Below are 19,705 nucleotides of genomic sequence, written 5' to 3'. Positions count from 1 at the left end.
TCATTCCAGTTCACATGGAATCCCTCCAGTTCATTATTCCTTTTTAGTATTCAATACCAACAGATGCTACAAATTGTTCAGCCATTCCCCAATCAAGGGACACTCCCTCATTTTCCAATTTTTTTTGCCACCACTAAGAGTGTGGCTATAAATATTTCTATACAAACTTTTTATTATTTTTTGGGGAGAACGTCAGCTTTTTGAACATTGGATTTTCTTTTCTTTGTCTAGGATCTGGTATAGTAACTTTAAGAGAGAATTTATTATGTTGCCAGATGCTTTCATAGGTAGTTATGGGGGCTGGAGAAGTGGTTCCTAGGCATAAAATATAAAGCAGAAGAATTTAGACAAATACACTAAATATGACAGGAGACCCAACATTGTAAATGAGCGATTCTCTACAGCTGTGGTCTTCTTGGTGTGGGTTTTCCTACCTTTGGTAAAGATCATCCCTTTCTCTTGGGTAGCTTTGGATCATGCTCATTGTTGACTCCTACCCAAAGTAATGGACCAGGCAGGCCCTTCTCTTATAGATCAGTACAGGACACCTTGTGAATGCATGAGTCTATGTGTATTTATACACATAACATACACAGCCTTGCACATTGGATTAACAAAAGATGATGCTTTCAGAGGGGAAGAAGGGATCTTAGAGGTCTAGGCTCTTAATCACTTCATAAATGTTGAATTGAGTTCCCTCCCCCATCCACTAGGGTTTTAGTAGAGAGGAGATTTTGAGAGGTCTTTGAATAAGCAAAGCGCTCAGTCATTTCTTGAGGTGGGCCTAAAGCTATCAGTAAATGATCTCTTTTTAGTAGTTGCTTGTTAGGCTTCAGCAATGAGCTGAGGGTTGCCATCTACACTTTCTTATTAAAGCTTTATCTGAAAGCGATCATAATTCTGAGCTATCAGGGTTGTTTCTTTTTCTCCTGAAATACGAATTTCTACTAAAATGGCAGAAGCCTAGTCTTCTGGAGAACAAACAGGTTTTCAGCCCCCGATGGACTCTTCCTCGTTTGACTGAAAGCATGTCTCTTCCTGTATGGAAGGTAGCCCACAGGGATGATACAGGACTGACTCATCAGTGGGGAGAACAGATAGCACGCCGATACCTCCACACCCTCACACCCAAGGAGAGGGCTGGCTGGTACTGCCTGCCCCAGAGCAGCCCCTGGGAATGCATTAGCATGGCTGGGGGGCTCCCGACACTGCTCCTCAGCATTTCCTAGGTCCCCCACCTGGGATGTGACAATAGGAGGCCCAAATGAGTTCAGATTCTTAAGCTGCATGGATAAAAATCCCTGTTAGTCATTGGGAAGACTGCTCCCTTCTGGTAATTGTGGGTGTGGTGTTGCCCCATCACATGTTCTCAGACAGATCTGTGCCAGTGTGAAGAGCAGTCTGGATCCTCATTGCCGTCGTTCCTTTTTAAGGTTGTCTGTTGGAATAATTGGAACCTGTTTTACTGGTCCCTTTCTGCTGCTCCTCAGAGATCCTCATTTCTGAGTGGGCTGGGGAGGAGAGGCTTGGAAGCGGCTTCCAGGGAGCTCCGGGAACCCCTGCCTGGGATGGGCTCTGCCTGCCACCCCTCCTTTGAAGGAACATCTTCCAGGGATGGTGTTGTAAGGAAGCAGAGGGCGCTGCTCGATGGCCTGAGAGAACCCTGTGCTCATGGGACAAGGCTGCCCCAGGATTCTCACCCTCATCTTTCACTTGGGTTTTTTAAAACCTCTGCCTTCCATCTATACTAAGTAATGGTTTCAAGGCAGAAGAGCCGCAAGTGTTTGAGGTCAAACTTGAACCCAGGATCTCCAGGCTCTGGGAATGGCTCTTATCCACTGAGCCATCTAGCTGCCCTCATGACTTGAGTTTTAAACCTTTGTTGGAAAGTTGCAGTTGTAACCATGCCTCGTTTTTTTGGGCTTACTGTTACTGTGAGTGTCACCAGGCCCTCAGTGAAGTGTTTGTTTTGTAGGTACATCCAGAAACACACATAAAATGAAAACAGAGACTGCCTTCTTTTCCCCTAGCACTGCTCTACCGGGCCCAAAGGAGAGCTTGAACTAAGTGCTTGTTGACTGTCGGCCCACATGCTGATAAATAAGGGTTCAGCACCCAGAGGGAGGAGTGCGCCTGGGATGTCTTGGGTGGGTGGTTGGGAAGCTCAGGGAATTGTCTTTTCTGGCGCTTCTCTTTGGGGTGTTGGAGGTGGAAAGGGTTGGGAGGAGTTGAAGGGTAATTGTTGTTTGACTGGTCATGAGGGTTGTGCAGGGCCCGAGCGGAGGCCCGTGTCCGCCCTGACTGGCAGAGTAAACCTCCTCTTTGGGGATCTGTTTGTCTGGCTTTGTTATAGGACCGACCGGGGCATAGTGCTTCATCACTTTAGGGTTATAACCCTGCAAGCTGGAGCTGCCCTTCTGAAGTGGGGAGCCTGAGGTCACCCTGTGGGGGTGTCTGATCTAAACCCTGTACATAGCCTGGGCCCCCTCCCCCTCCTGGTTACCCCTCAGAGGTCAGGGCAGGCAGCCCGAGGGTCATGGACCATCTGCCTCCGCTCAGTTCATTCATTTAGAGCTCCTTTTGCCTCCTGATCCTGTGAGGAAGGCAGGGGGGCGGGCTGGATGCTCTGTCTGCCCCGCTTCTGGAGGGGCTTCTTCATAGAATGGACCAACCTCGAGGGAGGCTCCTTCCATGCCACCAACACTTTGCGAGCTTTGGGAGCCTTAAAGATTAGTCCGAGACTGCTTGTGTTTACTAGTAACCGTAGAAAGCCTAACATTTGACTGCTTGAGGAAACCGAGGCAAATGGGTCAAGTGCCTTGTCTGAGGCCTCATTTCTTGGGCTCCAGCCCCTGCGCCGCAGAGCCCGTCCTGGTTTCTATGTATTTTATTTGGTGCATCCAAAAACTATTGTGAAAAGTGGCCCCTGGCCCGGCGGGGGAGGAGAAGGCACAAGGCTGGGACCCCAAGAAGCCCTTTTCCCGGCTCCTTTGTGGCGGCTCTCGCGGGGGCTGGAGAGGCCTTTGTGGGAGGGGGTTGGCCCGGAGCAGATGGCCGGCGGGGGAGGGAGGGCGCTGCCCACGTGCGCTGTGGCACCTTGAACTAGAAAATGGCTGGGGCGTGCGGGGGTGGGGGGGGCGGCCGCCAGGTGCACCTCGGGGACTGCTGAATGCGGACCCTCCGCGCCCCGCCCCCTCCCGCTGCACTGCGGCTCCGGCCTGCCCCGCCCGCCTTTCCGTGGCGCTCCGGCTTCGGCTGCGGCAGCTGCAGCTGCGTTTCCCTGATTGTCTCCCAGCCCTGCTGCGGGCTTCTGGCAGTGGTTTTTACCTTATATGGGCATCAGGGCTCCGAGGCTGTCAGCCGCCCCAGTCGGCCCCTCCCATTGCTTTGATTGGCCACTCTTGGCCGGGCCCAAAGGACGGAGATCTGGGGGGCGACTAGAAGGCAAGTGCAGGCAGCGCTTAACCCTTTCCTGCTTTGGCTCTCCGAGGAACCCATCTCGGGCTCAGAGGACCCCCTTGCACGCGCCTTTTGGCCCCACAACCAGTAGTGGAACCCCTCCACTGTGAGGGGGGGCATTTATTTCCTTCTTAGCAAGTCCACGGGAAGTTGGGCCAGAAGGCCAGGACCCCCGAGGAGAGGCGACTTCTCTTGCTCCGGGCCCAGCGCCGCCCGGCTGGGCTCCTGTTGTTGGGCACGAGGCCAGCTGTTAGTAAGAAGCAGCTGCTGCCCCACGCAGGGCCAGGAAACTGGCCTGGAATTCCTGCTGGCCGGAGTTAGCTCTGGAGTAGATGCTTGGGCCTGAGCAGCCCCAGCGCAGTCTCCTTCTCTTCTCTGTAAAGGGCTCTCCAACACCTTGAGCCAGGCTGGCTCTCTGCTGCCTTTCCCTTCCTCAAGGAGTGTGTCTAAGGCTTGTGGCTGCCAAAAGCCCGAAGGAGCTCTTCATTCACAGGGTGCTCCCAGCAAAAGCCATCCCGAGTGCTAGTGCAGTTGTAGGCCTCGCTTGGCTTTCTTTTCCTGGCTTCATAGCGAAAGCTTTGTCTTAATTTCCTGTTTTTGCTCTCCAGTCTGTAGATCTGTGGCCAAAAGTTGGCTTCAAGGGCTTTGAGAGCAGGAAGATTCTATTTTGACTAGGCTCCTACTTTTGGATTCCCTGTTTTTGTTTGGCTTTGCTACAAAGGCATTCTATGGGGGGGGGGGGTCTGTGTCTGTCTGTCTGTGTGTATGTCTGCCCAAAGAGGGTAGGCAGTATCTCTCAGTGAGAGTCGGGGGGTACTTGAGTAGGGAAAACTTAGCCTGATAGAAGGCAACCTTATAAAAGTGTTACCCACACTTAACTTTAACCACTTTGTGACCTGTCGAAGCAGTAGGAATCCTCTTTTTTCCCAGAGGAACAGCAATGCTGTTCTCAAAGTGACTCACCTGACACCTGACAATTCACACCAGTGTGCCCAGCACCACCTCCTTGCCTGCAGACTTGGGGCCTCATTTTTATATGCTGATATATTGACACTTTCTTTCCTTAGTTCTCCAAACCTCCTAGAACATGTTTCATGCCACCTCTCACCATGTAGTCCTGTGGCATGTGCCACTGCTTCCAAAGCTCCTATTCCAGGAGAGTGGGGGGGGTATGTCTTAGGGAAGTGGCATTGGATTTGTAGGCACTTACTAGCACGTAACATTGCCAGTGGGTCACTTCCCTTTCCTAGGCTTTGTTGTCCTCATAATATTGGAATCTTCTCTGATTTAATCATTGGGCACGACTCCTCCATCGATGGCAGATGGCGGCTCTTTTCTATAGGTTGATAGATGCTCTTTAGGAAGGTTCATTTTTATGTGCTTATTTTGGTATTGTACTTTCCTGAAGGTGATTAGAGCCTGGAAGATAGGCTCCTGTGTATTAGGGCCTGTGAGTGTTTGTGCTGTGACTGCAGAACCTTCAAGAATTTCAGACTCACCTGACCTGATTGCCACAAAGAGATGATGCAGCTGGATTTCAGGGCCCTCTCTCTCTCTCTCTCTCCCTCTCTACCTTTCTTCTCTCTCTCTTCTTCCCTCCTAGGACTTGGCCACCATCTTTCAAAGGCTCCCAGAGGCCTCAAATGAGGCAGCTGTAGACTGAGCATTTGTAAATTGTAGAGGCATTCACGTAGACGTCAGCTAACAGTTTGGTCTTTCTTCAGGGTCACACACTGGGCAGCCAACCTGGATTTACTCAGCTGCTAATTTGTGGGTGGAGTCTCTGGTTCCTTGAGCTGGACCAGAGATTCTGCCTTACTGCAATTGAGCTCGACCTTTGTAAGAAGAAAAAGGATGCTGGAGAAGGAGGAAAATTGACTTCAATAGACATCCTTTTGACTTCTTTGAACTTGCTACAGCGTGAATGGAGCCCTTATGCTTGAGCAGAAATTTTCTCCTTATTTCCGCAGCACATGTTGGCTTACCATTCTCTTTGCTAAGACTTGAACAATTCTATACAATTTATGGCCCCAAACTGGCAAAGGGTTTATTGTTGATGCTTAACAAAAGACCCCAGTTGGTGTATAGACTAACAAAGTTAAATTGAAATTTGGTCTGTCTCAGGGTGACTGGAACAGTCAGCTGCCCTAAGCATCAGAATTTGTACGAAAATGGATCTAATGTAGACCACCAGTTATGAGATTCTCTAAATGTAACATATTTCTGGAGTTGGATACTACAAGATGACCAGGAAGCTGTCAAACCTGAGGGAACTGGAATAACATGGAGTTTAGAAGCAGCTTTGAGAGGTTCAGGTGGCTCATAACTTGGAAAAACATTGGAAGAAGAGAGTGGAATTGTAATGGGCTATGGAAAAGGATTCCAATCTTTTGTCTACTTTGTGCTACTGAACTCTGCAGGAGACAATAAGAACAAGTGCTGAAGCACTTGAAAGCTTGAATGCTCTTGGTCTCATCAGGCTTGCCTGATTACTTTAGAAAATAGATTTTTATTGATAATTTTTATTTTTATATTGCCTAGATATCCCCTTACATCCTCCAGAATATGAAAAAAAATCAATAAAATCTCCTCTTAAAGGAATTTGTAATTGGATCAGTGTAAATGTATTCCTGAACCACAATCTGGCAATGTTTTCAAGCTGACTAGCCTGTGGATAGAGAAGAGTTACCATGTGGCTTGTCACTCAGCACCCTGGCTTCTTCTTCATCCACTTTTGGAATGATTTGCCATGCCCTCCGAGGAATACTTTCCCAGCATCTCCGTGTTCTGTCATGAAGATTGGCTTGGAACAGTGATCATTTCTGTGGCTACATGTGTAAGTTATTGAAGACCTCAGCAGTGTTTTTACAAAGCAGATCCCAGCAGACCTTCCAGCAAAAGAAACTCATGGGAAATGACAATTGCTCCATGTTTGCACATTTTGGACTTTAAAGATGAATGGTTGCTGGTTCAGCACAGGACTCAAGTACAGCTCTTCAAGCTGCTGAGGCTGTACTGATTCATGAATGTAAAAGAAAACAGCTGGAACCTTTCTTTGAAACATGGTGTTTTGAGTCTTCTACCAGTGTGACTTCTTCCTTCCTTAACTCCTGGTGCTCTGCTTCATTTCTAGCTTGTGTCCTAGGCTTGGCTAGTCCTTCCCTCACCACCAGGTGAAAGCCTGTCTTACTTTTTTTTTTAAACCCTCACCTTCTGTCTTGGAGTCAATACTGTGTATTGGTTCCAAGGCCAAAGAACAGTAAGAGCTAGGCAATGGGGGTCAAGTGACTTGCCCAGGGTCATACAGCTGGGAAGTATCTGAGGCTAGATTTGAACCTAGGACCTTCCATCTCTAGGCCCAGCTCTCAATCCACTGAGACACCCAGCTGCCCCTGTCTACTTTTACATGATCATTTCCACTGTTAAAATAATTTCTGAAGTTGAAATATGTCTATAGTTCTGAGGACTTTGGGTTAGCGAACTTTATAGGGACTGACAGCTGAAGACCTAATGTCAAGGACATAATGCCAATTTGCCTGCATACGTGGGGAAGGGAAGTAGGAAGACTGCACAGGACACATGGGGCTAGGGACAGAACTAAAGACAGACACATGAGTCTTGACATGCAGGTGGGGAGGTGGGTGGAGTGGCTAAATTCTCCTTTATGGAGTTGAGAAATCCCAAGCCAAGTCCCTGAGCCACCAGGTTGTTGATTCTTCTGTTTTCATTTGGAAGGTTTTGTGTGTCGTTCTCCCCCCTTTTCTGTGGTGGGATGGGAAGCCATGGAGCCCGAGTGAGGGGTAGGAGCAGAGAGAGAGAGAGAGAGAGAACATAGTACTATACAGTGAAGTTACAGTAACATTAACATGGGTGTGGATTATACAGGGTACTTTATTTTGGATTTCATGTGGATTTCTTTTAGAGTTCTTACACAATTGAACTTACCTGAAGTAGTGGTAGGTGCTAAGAAGGCCCAGGCTACAGCAGGTGCTGAATAGCACAAATAACCATTTAGCTGGCAGTAAGCTGGGGCTAGTGGTCCAGACTCTTCTGATGCCAGTAGTGCTGGCCATGAACTTGTAGTTCTGTCCTTGGCATTTGAACAAAGTTGTAAATACTCTCTCCTCTGGGTAGCTTCCTTCCCTTCTCCCAATTCCAAAGTAAACCCCAACTCCTGTTCACTGCTTCAGCATTGTGAGACTCTCATTTATTTTCCCCTACGCCTTGTATCAAGTTTATTCTCAAGTCTGTCTTCTTTCTCTCTTGGGTCTTCAGATTTTTAACTACTTTTTTACCTCAGATGTTAGAATTGAACAGCAGAGACCTTTCCCTCCTTCATGGACTTGGGGGTAACTGAAGAATTGGCCCCCTTTTAGGTAACATGCCATTTTTGTGGGCATTTTTTGAATGAACTTTTTTTTGGTGGGAGCTGAAGATGTTTCTGTCTTTGAAAATATCTTTCTCTGACAAAGTTGCTGAGTAAGATTTGGGTGTTTTGTTTTTGGTGCCTGGGTTTTTGAGAACTTTATTTGAATACCTAGGAGATGGCTACAAGATCTGAGGAAAGGTTTCTGCTCTTAAGGGATTGTCGGCACTAGAGTGGCCCCCACCGTTGGTCCCAGCTTCCAGCCAGCTAAGCGGTCATTTTTGTCATGCGACACCTGGCTTCACAGCTGCCAGAGCTACCAAAGACCCAGAAAATAGAATGATTGATAACCTAGTCCTTGGCGATGAGAAGTGGGTCAAATTCAGATTTCTGTCAGTGGAATTGACATTCAGGGGAGCCTCCTAGCTTGAGGTGGGAAGACTTTTGGGCTTCCTGGATATCATCCACTGTGTCTCTACCCACAGTGCTTTGCATACACTAAGCGCTTAGTAAATGCCTTTTTATTATACACTGGCATTTCCCTGGCTTTAGCTACCTGTGGTCACAGCCCTGGAGAGCTAGAAGCAATCTCCACAGCAGATTGGCTTCCTTCTTGATGGCGTGAGAGCATAAAACTGCGCTCTCTCTCTCGCTCTCTCTTTCTCTCTCTCTCTTTCTCTCCCATCCCCCTCCACATACATATATACCTATGCGACAAGGCCACTCATCCACAGTTCCACAAGTGGAACCAGTAACTGTGAGCTCTGTGTGGTTGGGCCCCTGTGTCTCCTGCATCACCAGCTATGTTCTTTGCATCTGAGATGCTGCATGATCTGACCCCCCCGAGATCAGGTTGCGCTGTTGCACCAGCTAGGCCACTGGATCTCTCTGATACTTTTTACAAGCCTGTGTGACTGACCTTATTTCCATTCAGTCTTGAACTTCTTGTAGGCAGTTCTTGACTCGGGGCCATATTTGTTTACTTCCCTCTCCCTTTCGGTGGAGTGTCTATGCGGTAAAGGCTTGAAATAACTTGAATATCTTAGTGAAGCCCCTTTTTTCCACCAAGTGTGATTTTAGCTAAGAAGTAAAGTTGAGCTTGGGCAAGTATTGCCATGCCACCTACATATCATCTATTAGTGATGCTGCTGGAAAGGGTAGCAGTTGGCTTAGATCACCTTGTAAGGCCTCTGATAGATTATGGCATTTGATTCCTATTTGGAATTAGAATCTTAAAGGTACTGTCCTGCCTATCTTTGTGAGAAACTGACTTGAGCTTCCATTCCAGGCATTTCACTTGGCATTTCATTCTCCTAAAAACAACATCGGTCATGTGGGGTTCTTTGGATCTACGACTTATCCCTTGCCTTTTTAGGTCAACGGTAAATACATGGCTGAGATGCTGAAGTCATTCGACTCCTATAATTGTTTTGTCTCCCAGGAGTCTTTACATAAACCTTGCTGTCGAAAGGACTTTGGTCAATGCAAGTATAGTTCTCCAAACCCTTCTAACACTGAGATTAATCTAAAGGCTGGATCTTGGCCTCTTTGTTACCTGACTTGTTTACATTGAATGTTCAGTTGGGAGGGAGCTTTGCTCTTGAGTAATCAGACTCACCAGATCACCAGAGATCTACCACTTAGTAGTTGGATGATCTTAGGGTTAGTCGCTGAAGTTGTAAAATGAGGATGATACATCTTCGGCTACCTCTATCAGGATCCTTTGAGAGAATTATGAAAAATAAAGCACTGTGTATAAGCAAGCTGTCATCGTGTTACTATTAATATTTAAAATAGTAAAATCATCTCTTGGCAATGGGTAAGAGTACTGGACTTGGAGTTAGAAAGACCCGAGTTCAAATCTTGTTTCTGACATGTACTGCTGCATGATACTGGGCAAGATATTTAGCTTTCTCCAGCTCTGTTTCCACATTTATAAATGGGCATGATGATGCTAGCACCTACCTCCCAGGGTGGTTGTGATAATCAGATGAGATAACATGGAAAGCATTTTCCAAAAAGAAGGTGCAATATAAACCCTAGCTGGGATTATCATGATTATTATCTAGTTGATGTAATTTAAAGAATGTTTTCTTAATAAAATTGATCCGGTTTGGAAGTACAGTACAATGGAATTACCCTGTACATAATTGACCCTAAAATAAGTTTCTTTTGGGGGGGTGACGGGGAAACAAGCCATTGTCAAGCACTCTATAAATATTCCTTATGAGCTAAATCTTAATTTGCACTTGCTATTTTTAGCCAAGCTGAGGTTTCAAGTAAATGGTATGGTTATCCCAACATATGTCCATGGCTGTTTCAGAAGATAGCCCTTCGGAATCTTGAGAATTAGTCATGGATACCTCTTTTGGTCATTACTGACGTGGGAGATAGGCAACTTCCATAGGGCCAGCTGTGTAACATCATAGAAATGATAGTGTTTCTAGGCTGTGCCCATATAGAGTGTTTTCCTTTAGCTTGAGAGCGTCCTAAGCAGCTCATTTGTCCTGTTCTATATTTTCAGTTTATTTTTGACTTCATGAAATGAAACGTGGCATGGTAGAGAGAAGTAGCAGCTACACGGGCCAGTGGGGTCCAGGAATCAGGAAGACCAGAGTCCAAATCTGACCTCAAACACTTATTAGTTATGTGACCTGAGGCAAGCCGCTTAACCCTCTGTCAGATGAACTGGAGAAGGAAATGGCAAACCGCTCCAATATCTTGGCCAAGAAAACCCTAAATGGGGTGACCAGGAGTTGGACATGACTGAAAACAACTGAGCGACAACAAAAGTAGAGAGGACAGTGATGGGTAAAAGAACATTTTACATCAAGTTAGGGAATCTAGTTCCTGACTGGACCATGTATTTATTAGAGAGAAGTAGAGTATTTGGACTTGCCAGAGTCTCAGTTTCATCATTTGTAAAATGGGAATCATAGAACTGAGTGCTGGCAGGAACCTTACTCTTTCCCCTTCCTAATTGATCTTAATTGATCTTCCCCTTTATTTGTGAGGAAACTTGAGCCCATAAAAGAGGAAATTTGAAAGAAATAACATAGGTAGAAAGTAGTAGAATGTGGATTTGAAAAACACCAGTCATGAGCTCCTAGATGTGGGGCTGGGAAGGATCACAGAGGTCATTCATTAAGTTACCCTCCTTCGTTTTCCATTGAGGACACTGAATCTGCCAAAGGACACCCCAGCTTACATCTCATAGGCAGGAGGGTACTTGGCTTCTGGTTCTCCAGCTCCTCCTCATAATACTTGCCTTATCCGTATAATAATTAGCCTTATTATTTTTGTCTTTATGATTGAGCCATTGACTACCATTTTGTGCCTTTATTTTTATCTGTAGAATGGATGGATGCTCCATTAAGAATACCACACGTAGGGGGACAACTAGGTGGTTCAGTGGATATTTCCTACCTGGGCAAGTCACTTTCTCCCCCCCCCCCCCCCCCCCCCCCCCCCACGCCTAGCCCCNTAGGTGGTTCAGTGGATATTTCCTACCTGGGCAAGTCACTTTCTCCCACCCCACTCCCCCACCCCCCCAAATTGCTTAGCCCTTACTACTCTGCAGAACCGATACAAAGAATCGATTCTAAGACTGAAGGTAAAGGTTTAAAAAAATGCCACCCATAAAAGTTGCTCCTTTATGGAAGGAACTGTGAAGTGCCATATAAAGATGAGTTCTAGCTGACATTTCTGTGGGAACTTTTCCTTGCTAGGGGAGATTGGGGACTATGAGAAATAATCAGATCAATTCATTTACTCCATCAAACCCTGCAGGCTGGTGCTGTCATTTTGCATTTCAGACTCTCCTTTGGTGTTTTTTCCCCCTCTACATGCTTTTGGAAACCTACTTGTGCGATATCCTGTTTCATTTGTTTGAAGAATTTCTGAGGATATCTTTGCAGCCAGAGGAAGCAGCCTGCTTTGGGTTTCAGATGGCTGGCTCTCTTTCCTTTCTTACCTCCCCATTTCCTGGGCTTTTTCTCCAACCCTCAGATGCCCCAGAGACTTTTCTTCCTTATACAGCCTGGTTAGACGGTCCATTCCACTTCAGAACTTGGCATTTGTCCCACTGCGCTGGTGATTAATGGGAGGAGGGGAACAGGTGTCACTTACTAAGGCCCCTAGGAACACTTCTGGAGCCCTATGACTTTTTATGGTCTCTTTTCCCAAATAATAACTCTTGTTTATAGTCCTTTATGTTTGCAAAACACTTTCAATGTATTTCAGCAGAGGAAGGAGCCTTACTGGGAGCTGGAAGACCTAAGTAAGCCCTATCATTTCCTTGCAACTCTGTGGTCTTGGGCAAATGACTTCTCTTCTTTCCATCTCAGTTTCCTTCATAAAATGAGGGATTCGAGGAAATGGCCTCTCATCATCTTTATCTGCTGCCTTTGACTCTTGCCCACCCTTTTCTATCCTCCTGTACTTTTCTGGGTTTTCCTAGTTCCCCTCTCTGTCTAACAGCTCCTGGAGCACCTTGGCTGGCTCTTCCTGCGGATGCTCCCTCAGATTGTTTGAGGTCATCTTTTCCATTCTCTTGATGAACTCCTAGGCTGCATGAGCTTAATTTTCATCGTCTACAAGAGATTCACAGATAACTATTCGGTTCCAGTCCTGCATCACCAACTCCTGAACATTGGATTGAATTGGATTTCTTGGAGTTATCTCAGACTCTTTAATTCCCCCTCCCCCCCCCCCCCCCCAACCCACTTCTCTACTGAACTCAACCTGTTTAAACTGTCTCAGTTTCCTGGGTGTGTAAACTTAACATTGTCCTCTAGCCTCCCAATGCAGCCGACTCCGTGTCACATCCAATCATTCAGCAGCTCTTGGCCATTTTAACTCCCTCATCACCTCTTAAATCTGACCCTTTCCTCTCAACTTGCACATCCCCTACCCTAGTTTTGGCTCTCATCCCCTCTTAGCTTGATTCATTGCCGAGGACTCCCAGATGGTGTTTATGCCCCATCTCTTCCATACTATTCTCCTCAGTGGAACTGACCATAACACTCTCAGTGAACTCTAGTGACTTCCAAACAAATAGAAACGTTGGCTTTTACAGCCCTTTGGGATTTGGCCCCTACCCAGCTTTCCAGCCTCCTCTTCCCACACATCATGGTCTATGTGCTTTTGCCCTGGTTGGCTGTCCACCATGTTTGCATCCTTTACGGTGCTTCCCAAGCATCAGTCATCCTTTATCCAACTGCTTCTGCCTTCTCTCACTAACTACCTGGAAGTTGTTTTGTATTTATTATGGATGTCCTTAGGTGCCTTGTCTTGTGTTGGACTTGCCAGAGCAAAATAGGACTCAGAGGGCCTAAGTGCTGGCCAGGAACTTAACCTTTCCCCTTCCTTTTATAGATGAGGAGAACAATAACTTTTTTGGTATTTGTATATCTAACACCTAGTACAGTGCCTGACTCTTATATGTTTGCTGATTGATTAACCTTAGAGATCCCTTTCCAGCAACTTGATTTTCTGATTCTCTGATTCTCTTCTTAAAACCTTGTAAAATAATTTGTCTAGATATTTCCCCCATTTTTTCGTGAGAAATGAGGGCCTTTGCTCTGCAGTTAGTGGCAGAGCCAGAACTAGCAAGCACTCTTGGGTTGTGACTCCCTGGTCAGTTCTCATCCTGTTACACTTATCTTCAAACAGTTGGCAGCACAGTGGATAGAGTGCCATGCCTGGCATCAGGAGGACCTGGGTTCAGATATGGCCCCAGGCACATCCTAGCTGTATGACCTTGGGCAAGTCACTTGACCCCAATTTCCTAAATCTTGCTGTTAGTTTTAACTAAGACCAAAGGCAAGGGTTTAAAACAAACATTTACAGTGTAACTGTTTACAGCAAACTTACTTTGGGAAATAAGTGATTTATTTTGAAACATAGTTGTCATCTAGTTTTGTGCAGTGGAAGCTGCCTGTGAACCTGCTCTCTGCTGTTGTAGTAAAAAAATGGAGCAGGTCAGCAGTGGGATCAGCTTGTTAGGGACCCCCTGCATTTCTAGCTAACTGGGAACTTATGTGAGTCTGGTAAGTGTCTGGCCTCTGACATCCTGTGTATGACCCTGGGTGAGTCACTTCACAGTTGCCTAGTTCTTATGGCTCTTCTGTCTTGGCACTGATAAAAAATAATCTTAAAAGTGGTATTTCCTCTTGTGCTGCATTTCTGCTTATTTCTAAATGAAAACACCTTATTCATGCTCCATTTGTTTAAGAAAATCAGGCAATTTCTGTTTGGCGAGAGGTTCTTGTTTTTGAGGTGCGGTTCCTCTCCCCCCCCCCCCCCCCCAGCAGATTTGCTCCTGAGGATAAATTCCCTTTTAATACCAGCCGGTCATCTTTGCCTATGTGCAGAGGCCACAGCTGGGAGTGTGGCCACCCAGAACAAACCACCTCCAGCTTAGGAATGGGGGGGCAGAGGCCTTTGCTGTGCTATTTCTGCTACTTTGAAAGATGGCCCTAGTATTGAGCCCCAAAGTCCAAGATGTACTGTTTTCTGTCTGAATAGTAGCATCCAAATATAAATGACCACCATCAAGAGGCACTTAGTAAGGCTTTGCTCCATGCCCGAGTACCATCCTGAGAAAGAGGAAAAGGTTGCTAGGTGGGGCGGACCTTGTTTGGGAGAAGGTACTAAAGAAGAGCCCAAGGAAATGGCTAAAGGGGAGAGGAGGAGAGCATCTCTGGGGAGGAGTCGCTGATGGTGTGTGTGTGTGTGTGTGTGTGTGTGTGTGTGTGTGTGTGTGTGAGACAGAGAGAGAGAGAAAGATTGAGCCAATGCCATGATAAGGGGTAGAGAACTTTCCAGTTTGGAAAGTGAGCGAGCAGTTTAGGCCATTGGGTGTCTCCCAAGAGAGTGCTGATGAGCATATTTTGAAAGGGGAGGATACCAGGGTTGCTTTTGTGCCACTAGTGACTGTCAGTGCTAAGGCCAGAGAGAATGCCTGCTCTCCCTTAGTGCTTTCAGGGGTGTTAAATAGGATTGAGGATTGGAAGGGACACAGAGGCTGTCAAGGCCAGGCACTCCTTTTATACATCAGGAAGCTGAAGAACCTGCTCCGTGTCTCAGCAGAATTAAAATGTGTCAGAATCCAGGGACTTCCCAGCACACCAGGCCATCTGGCAGTTGGAGAAATAAGGGAAGTGGTCTGAAATGAACTGAATTTCACACTGAATTGTGAAATGTTCTTTTGAGAGACAGTCCCCTTGTCATGGAAAGATCCCACTGGCTGGGGGGGCGGGGGACCAAGCCCTTGTTTTGTTCTTCTGTGAATTGAGGGCTTGTAGGAGATGAGTCCTAGATGAGTGTTCTAGGAGAATGCAAGTCATGCTTCCACTTGGGAAACTTTCCAAGCACCCATTTCAAGTGGATTCTATAGATGATGTAGTTCTTATAACTTTAAAGCTGTAGTGACTGGGGAGGGGGAGGAGTAAATAACAGTTTTAACTTTAGTTACAATTACCGGTTTGTAATCTCTAATTCCTGTTGGTTCCAATGCATCTGTAATGTTAGAAGAAGACATTGTGCCTCAGGGCCCCTTCTAGTTCTCTTCTGGACTTAAAATCTCATGGTCTTGCTTCATGGTTCACTGATCTGACCCGACAATGAATATGCAAGTTTAGGATGTATTTCCCTAAGAGGAGATGGATAGGCTAGCTGGGCCTGATCATTCCCCTTTTGAGTTAGCCACTCTACCCCCTTTTCTCAAACACTCAATTTACCTGGGCTCAAATTTACATTCCTTCACCTTCCAATTGCTCCATATGCCCTAGGTATCAGGCTCATAAGAAGGGAGAGCTTTAAGGAGATCAGTCTCGGCCTTTAAGGTGTTTAGAGTAACTTGGGCTAAGTACGGTTACAGATCTTTTTAAAAGATACAAAGAATTGTAGGGAATATTATGTCATTAACATACATAACTTAATGTGAATTCCTTTGTTAAATCTTTTACAAGGCTAAAGATAGTATTTGGGGGAGGGAGGAGAGAGAGACCCAGAAGTCTCACTGACCCAGCCATCAACATCATAAGTCTGCCCAGGCAGGCCAAAGAGAGAGATGGAATTGGGGGTAAAGTTGTCCTGGACTAGGACAGATTAGAGACAGTTGTGGCTTAGTAGCTAAGAGCACTGGGCCCGGAATCAGGAGGATCTGAGTTCAGTTTGGATCTCAGACACTTCCTAGCAGTGTGATCCTGGGCATGCCCCGTCATGTCTTTCAGGATCGTCCCAGACCACTGCATTGCTGAGAGTAGCCAAGTTTTCACAGATAATCATCATCCTGTATTGTTGTTATTGTGTACAATGTTCTCCAGGTTCTGCCTATTTCACTCTGCATCAGTTCCTGCAGATCTTTCCAATTTTTTTAAATCCTCCTGCTTATTATTTCTTATAGCACAATAGTATTCTGTCACCAACATGTACCACAGCTTGTTCTGCCATTCCCCAATGGATGGACAAGTCTTCACTTTCCAATTCCTACAAAACGAGCAGCTATAAATAGGCCAGTCCTTATAATCTGGTTTTAAAAATTAATTGCTACCAGTCTTATGATCATCCCTCTTCCATGACAGTGTTCCTATAGATGTCAGTAATTAAAACTGGAAAATCGACTTCATGTGACAAGTTGCCTTTTTGAGAATCCAGTGTTTAAATTACGTGGAAGTGGTGGAGCTCATTGTTTAGAAACAAAAGAATTTCAGTCTTGATGAAATTGGACATTAAGTAATGGAGGACATCTTAAGTAGATCACAGCTGGCATCATCTACTTAAGCTCATCTAATTGGCATTTTTACTGGTTTAATTAAGAGAATAGAATAAGACACTTTTCCACTCCTAATCTAAGCTTTGTATGTTTTTATTTTGTTTTAAAATAGCTTCAAGTGTTGTTCTTAAAAGCAAGGGCCATTGGTTTCCAGAATCTTTCAGTCTAAAATGTAATCCATTGCAGGTCCTGCTTTATAACTTGTTACTTGAACTTGTTAGTTGTTAGACTTAGAAAAGCAGTCTCTAATGGTTTAGTGTCATTGTGGCAGGAGTCTCCAGTGAGTACCTCAGGGATCTGTCCTTGATTTTGCGCCTTTTAAAACTTTTTATTAGTAATTTAAGTAAGAGCTCATCAGATTTGTGGGTGACATCAGGCTATGTGGTAGGGAAGAGGAGAGTGAGTTGGAGGCAGCAGGAGCTGGCTCAGAATCCCAGAAGATCTTGGTAGGCTTTGGCAGCAGTTCTCCATCCTCTTGGTATCAAAATCCTCAAAGACACCAAGGGCGTAACAAGGGCATAAGGGTTCTATGTCCATTGATATCTACAGTTGTGCCCACTCTTTGTGATGCCATTTGAGGGTTTTCTTGGCATAGGTACTAGAGTGGCTGGCCATTTTTTTCTTCTCTAGTTCAGTTTACAGATGAGGAAATGGAGTCAAATAGGGTGAAGTGACTTGCCCAGAATCACACAGCTAGTAAATTTCTATGGCTTGATTTGAACATAGGAAGGAGTCTTAGTCCTCCTGAGTCTAGCCTGGTGCACATCTATCCACAGAGCCAACTAGCGGCCACTGTATTCAACATCAAAAGTGATACTATTACATTTTAGCATAAAAACATTTTTATGATAAAATTTTTTCCCAAACACAAAGATGAAATGATCGGCATTGTTTTACATCTTTTTTGCAGTTTGAATGCCTGGCTTCTTAGAAGACAACAGGTTTCTCACATCTGCTTCTACTTTTGTTCTGTTGTGATATGTTGTTGATGAAAGATAGCCTTACCCAGATATGGGAGGAGGGGGGAGATATTAGTAAGCAAATAATATCTTGTCCTAGGTTCAACTCTGGCCTCAGATACTGGGCAAGTCACTTAATTCCTATTGCCTAACCCTCGTATTGATTCTAAGATGGAAGGTGAGGATTTAAAAAATAACAATAAAAATTAAAAAAAATTTTAAAGTCATCAGTCTGGAGGACTTTTTTTTTTTTTTTTTAAACTCTTGCTTTCTGTCTTAGTAACAACTCTTTTAAGACAGAAGGGCATGGTCTAGGCAAATGGGGTTAAGTGACTTTGGCCAGGGTCACATAGCTAAGACATATCTGAGGCCACATTTAAATCCATGTGCTCCCAACTCCAGGTCTGCTGCTCATTCCATTGAGTTTCTCTCTGCCCGTTGATTGGCTCATTTTTGTGTCTTATAATAAGGATTTCCTTTTGTGTGTGAGTTGGATTGGGTGACTGAAGCCCCTAGAGCAGTGGTTCCCAAACTTTTTTGGCCTACTGCCCCCTTTTCAGAAAAAATATTACTTAGCCCCCTGGAAATTAATTTTTTTTTTAAGTTTTAATAGCAATTAATAGGAAAGACATGCACCATCTCCCTGGATCACTGCAGCACCCACCAGAGTCAAATTCTGTGAATCTGATTTTTGATATGTACTTGGAATTTGTAGTTAGATTTCTTGAACTGTTGCCATTATTACCTATTATGTGAGGTATTTGGTTTAATGGTAAGTGCAGTGCCATATGGTGCACTCTGAGGACTTTGGTTGAGCCATTTGACCCAAGAAAAGTAGACCCATCCATCTTTGTAAAATAGGGCTTGATGCCACTCCCCCCCTACCCCCAGGGCACTGTTGTCCTTGGAGTGGAAACTTTGGGGACATTATTTGGGGTCTGTGACAGCCTCTGCTTTTTGTTGTCTTCATAGGAGGTCTTATGAGCTGAGGCCTTTGTGAGGGTGGCAGTAGTTACTCAGAGTGGGTTTTGGAAACACTCACCTGTTCACATTTGCCATAGCTAAATACCAACACTGCCTCAGGTGTTATCCCTGGTGTACCCCCTTTAGCTGTAATCTTGCTGGGGTGGGGACGGTGTGTGTGTGTGTGTGTGTGACAGGAATCCAGACTAGAAGGTTTAATAGAATGTTTTTTCTCTTTTTCTGTAGACTGGCCGAATCGACAAGTCCTACCCAACAGTATGTGGCCACACAGGCCCCGTGCTCGACATCGACTGGTGTCCACACAATGACCAGGTCATTGCCAGTGGTTCAGAAGATTGCACAGTGATGGTGAGTGGGAAAGCTGATTGGGGAGGGTGGTTGTGCCGGCTGAGGAAGCCCCTCAAGTATCTGTACTTCCTATTTCCATTGAGCTGAAAGACTATCTGTCTATCTTAGAATGATGCAAATGCAGTTAGGGATATGCAGGCCCTCCCAGGAACTCTCCATACTCAGTGCTGATGGCAGAGAAGGACATCCAGAGATTTCCTTTGGCTAGAAGAGAAAACTGGCCTTCAGTATCTTTTGGTTCAGTATCTCCGAGAAAGAGGAAGAAATACAGGGCTGTGGTCCCAGAGTTTCACTTAGAGAAAGAGAGGATTCAGAGATTGTTGTGCCTGGCAAAGAAAGAGATTGGATTCAGTTCAGCAAAGCAAACCTTTCTTTTGCTAGGAACAAGACCACAGTCCTCGGCACAGGAGACACAAAACCAAACCTGCTTCTTTATTGTTATTAAGCCAGGTTATTGCTTCTTTATAGCCAGTTACCCACTGTCTTGGGGTGTTGGCTGTTTTATTTGAGGGCTCTGCATGGATTTTTGATTTTGACCTTTCCAAAACCCCTCTTTTCCCCCACAAGTCCTTAAAGTTAGGGTTCAGAAAAGGTTAGTTAAGAGCAGAGGTTAGATAGAGCCAGTCAGTACCTGTGCTGGGCCAAATGGTACTTCTGGGAAGAGGTGTTGGTGTGGGCTGATTTCCTACTCCCATCCCCACCTCTCCTTGAAATAAGTTGTGAATGTGGGGACATTTGTAGAAGAGGAAAGGTGAGTGTCAAGTGTGGTGGGAAGGGCAGAAGGCCTGAATTAGAATGTCAGGTTTGATC

At 45.5% G+C, this 19,705-nt stretch overlaps 1 protein-coding gene across 1 annotated transcript in view; it reads left to right on the top strand.

Moving 5' to 3' along the window:
- CORO1C (coronin 1C) overlaps nucleotides 1-19,705 on the top strand; it is a 48,472-nt gene that overhangs the window by 8,119 nt on the left and 20,648 nt on the right. Inside the window, exon 2 of the mRNA XM_044673988.1 lies at nucleotides 18,773-18,895. Coding sequence (XP_044529923.1) covers nucleotides 18,773-18,895 — 123 coding nt within the window. The remainder of the gene's footprint in view (nucleotides 1-18,772; nucleotides 18,896-19,705) is intronic.

This window comes from Gracilinanus agilis, chromosome 1 (genome assembly GCF_016433145.1).
Source record: "Gracilinanus agilis isolate LMUSP501 chromosome 1, AgileGrace, whole genome shotgun sequence".
NCBI lineage: Eukaryota > Metazoa > Chordata > Mammalia > Didelphimorphia > Didelphidae > Gracilinanus > Gracilinanus agilis.
Note: the sequence above shows the minus strand (reverse complement) of the source record. Positions and strands in the feature narration are given on the sequence as shown.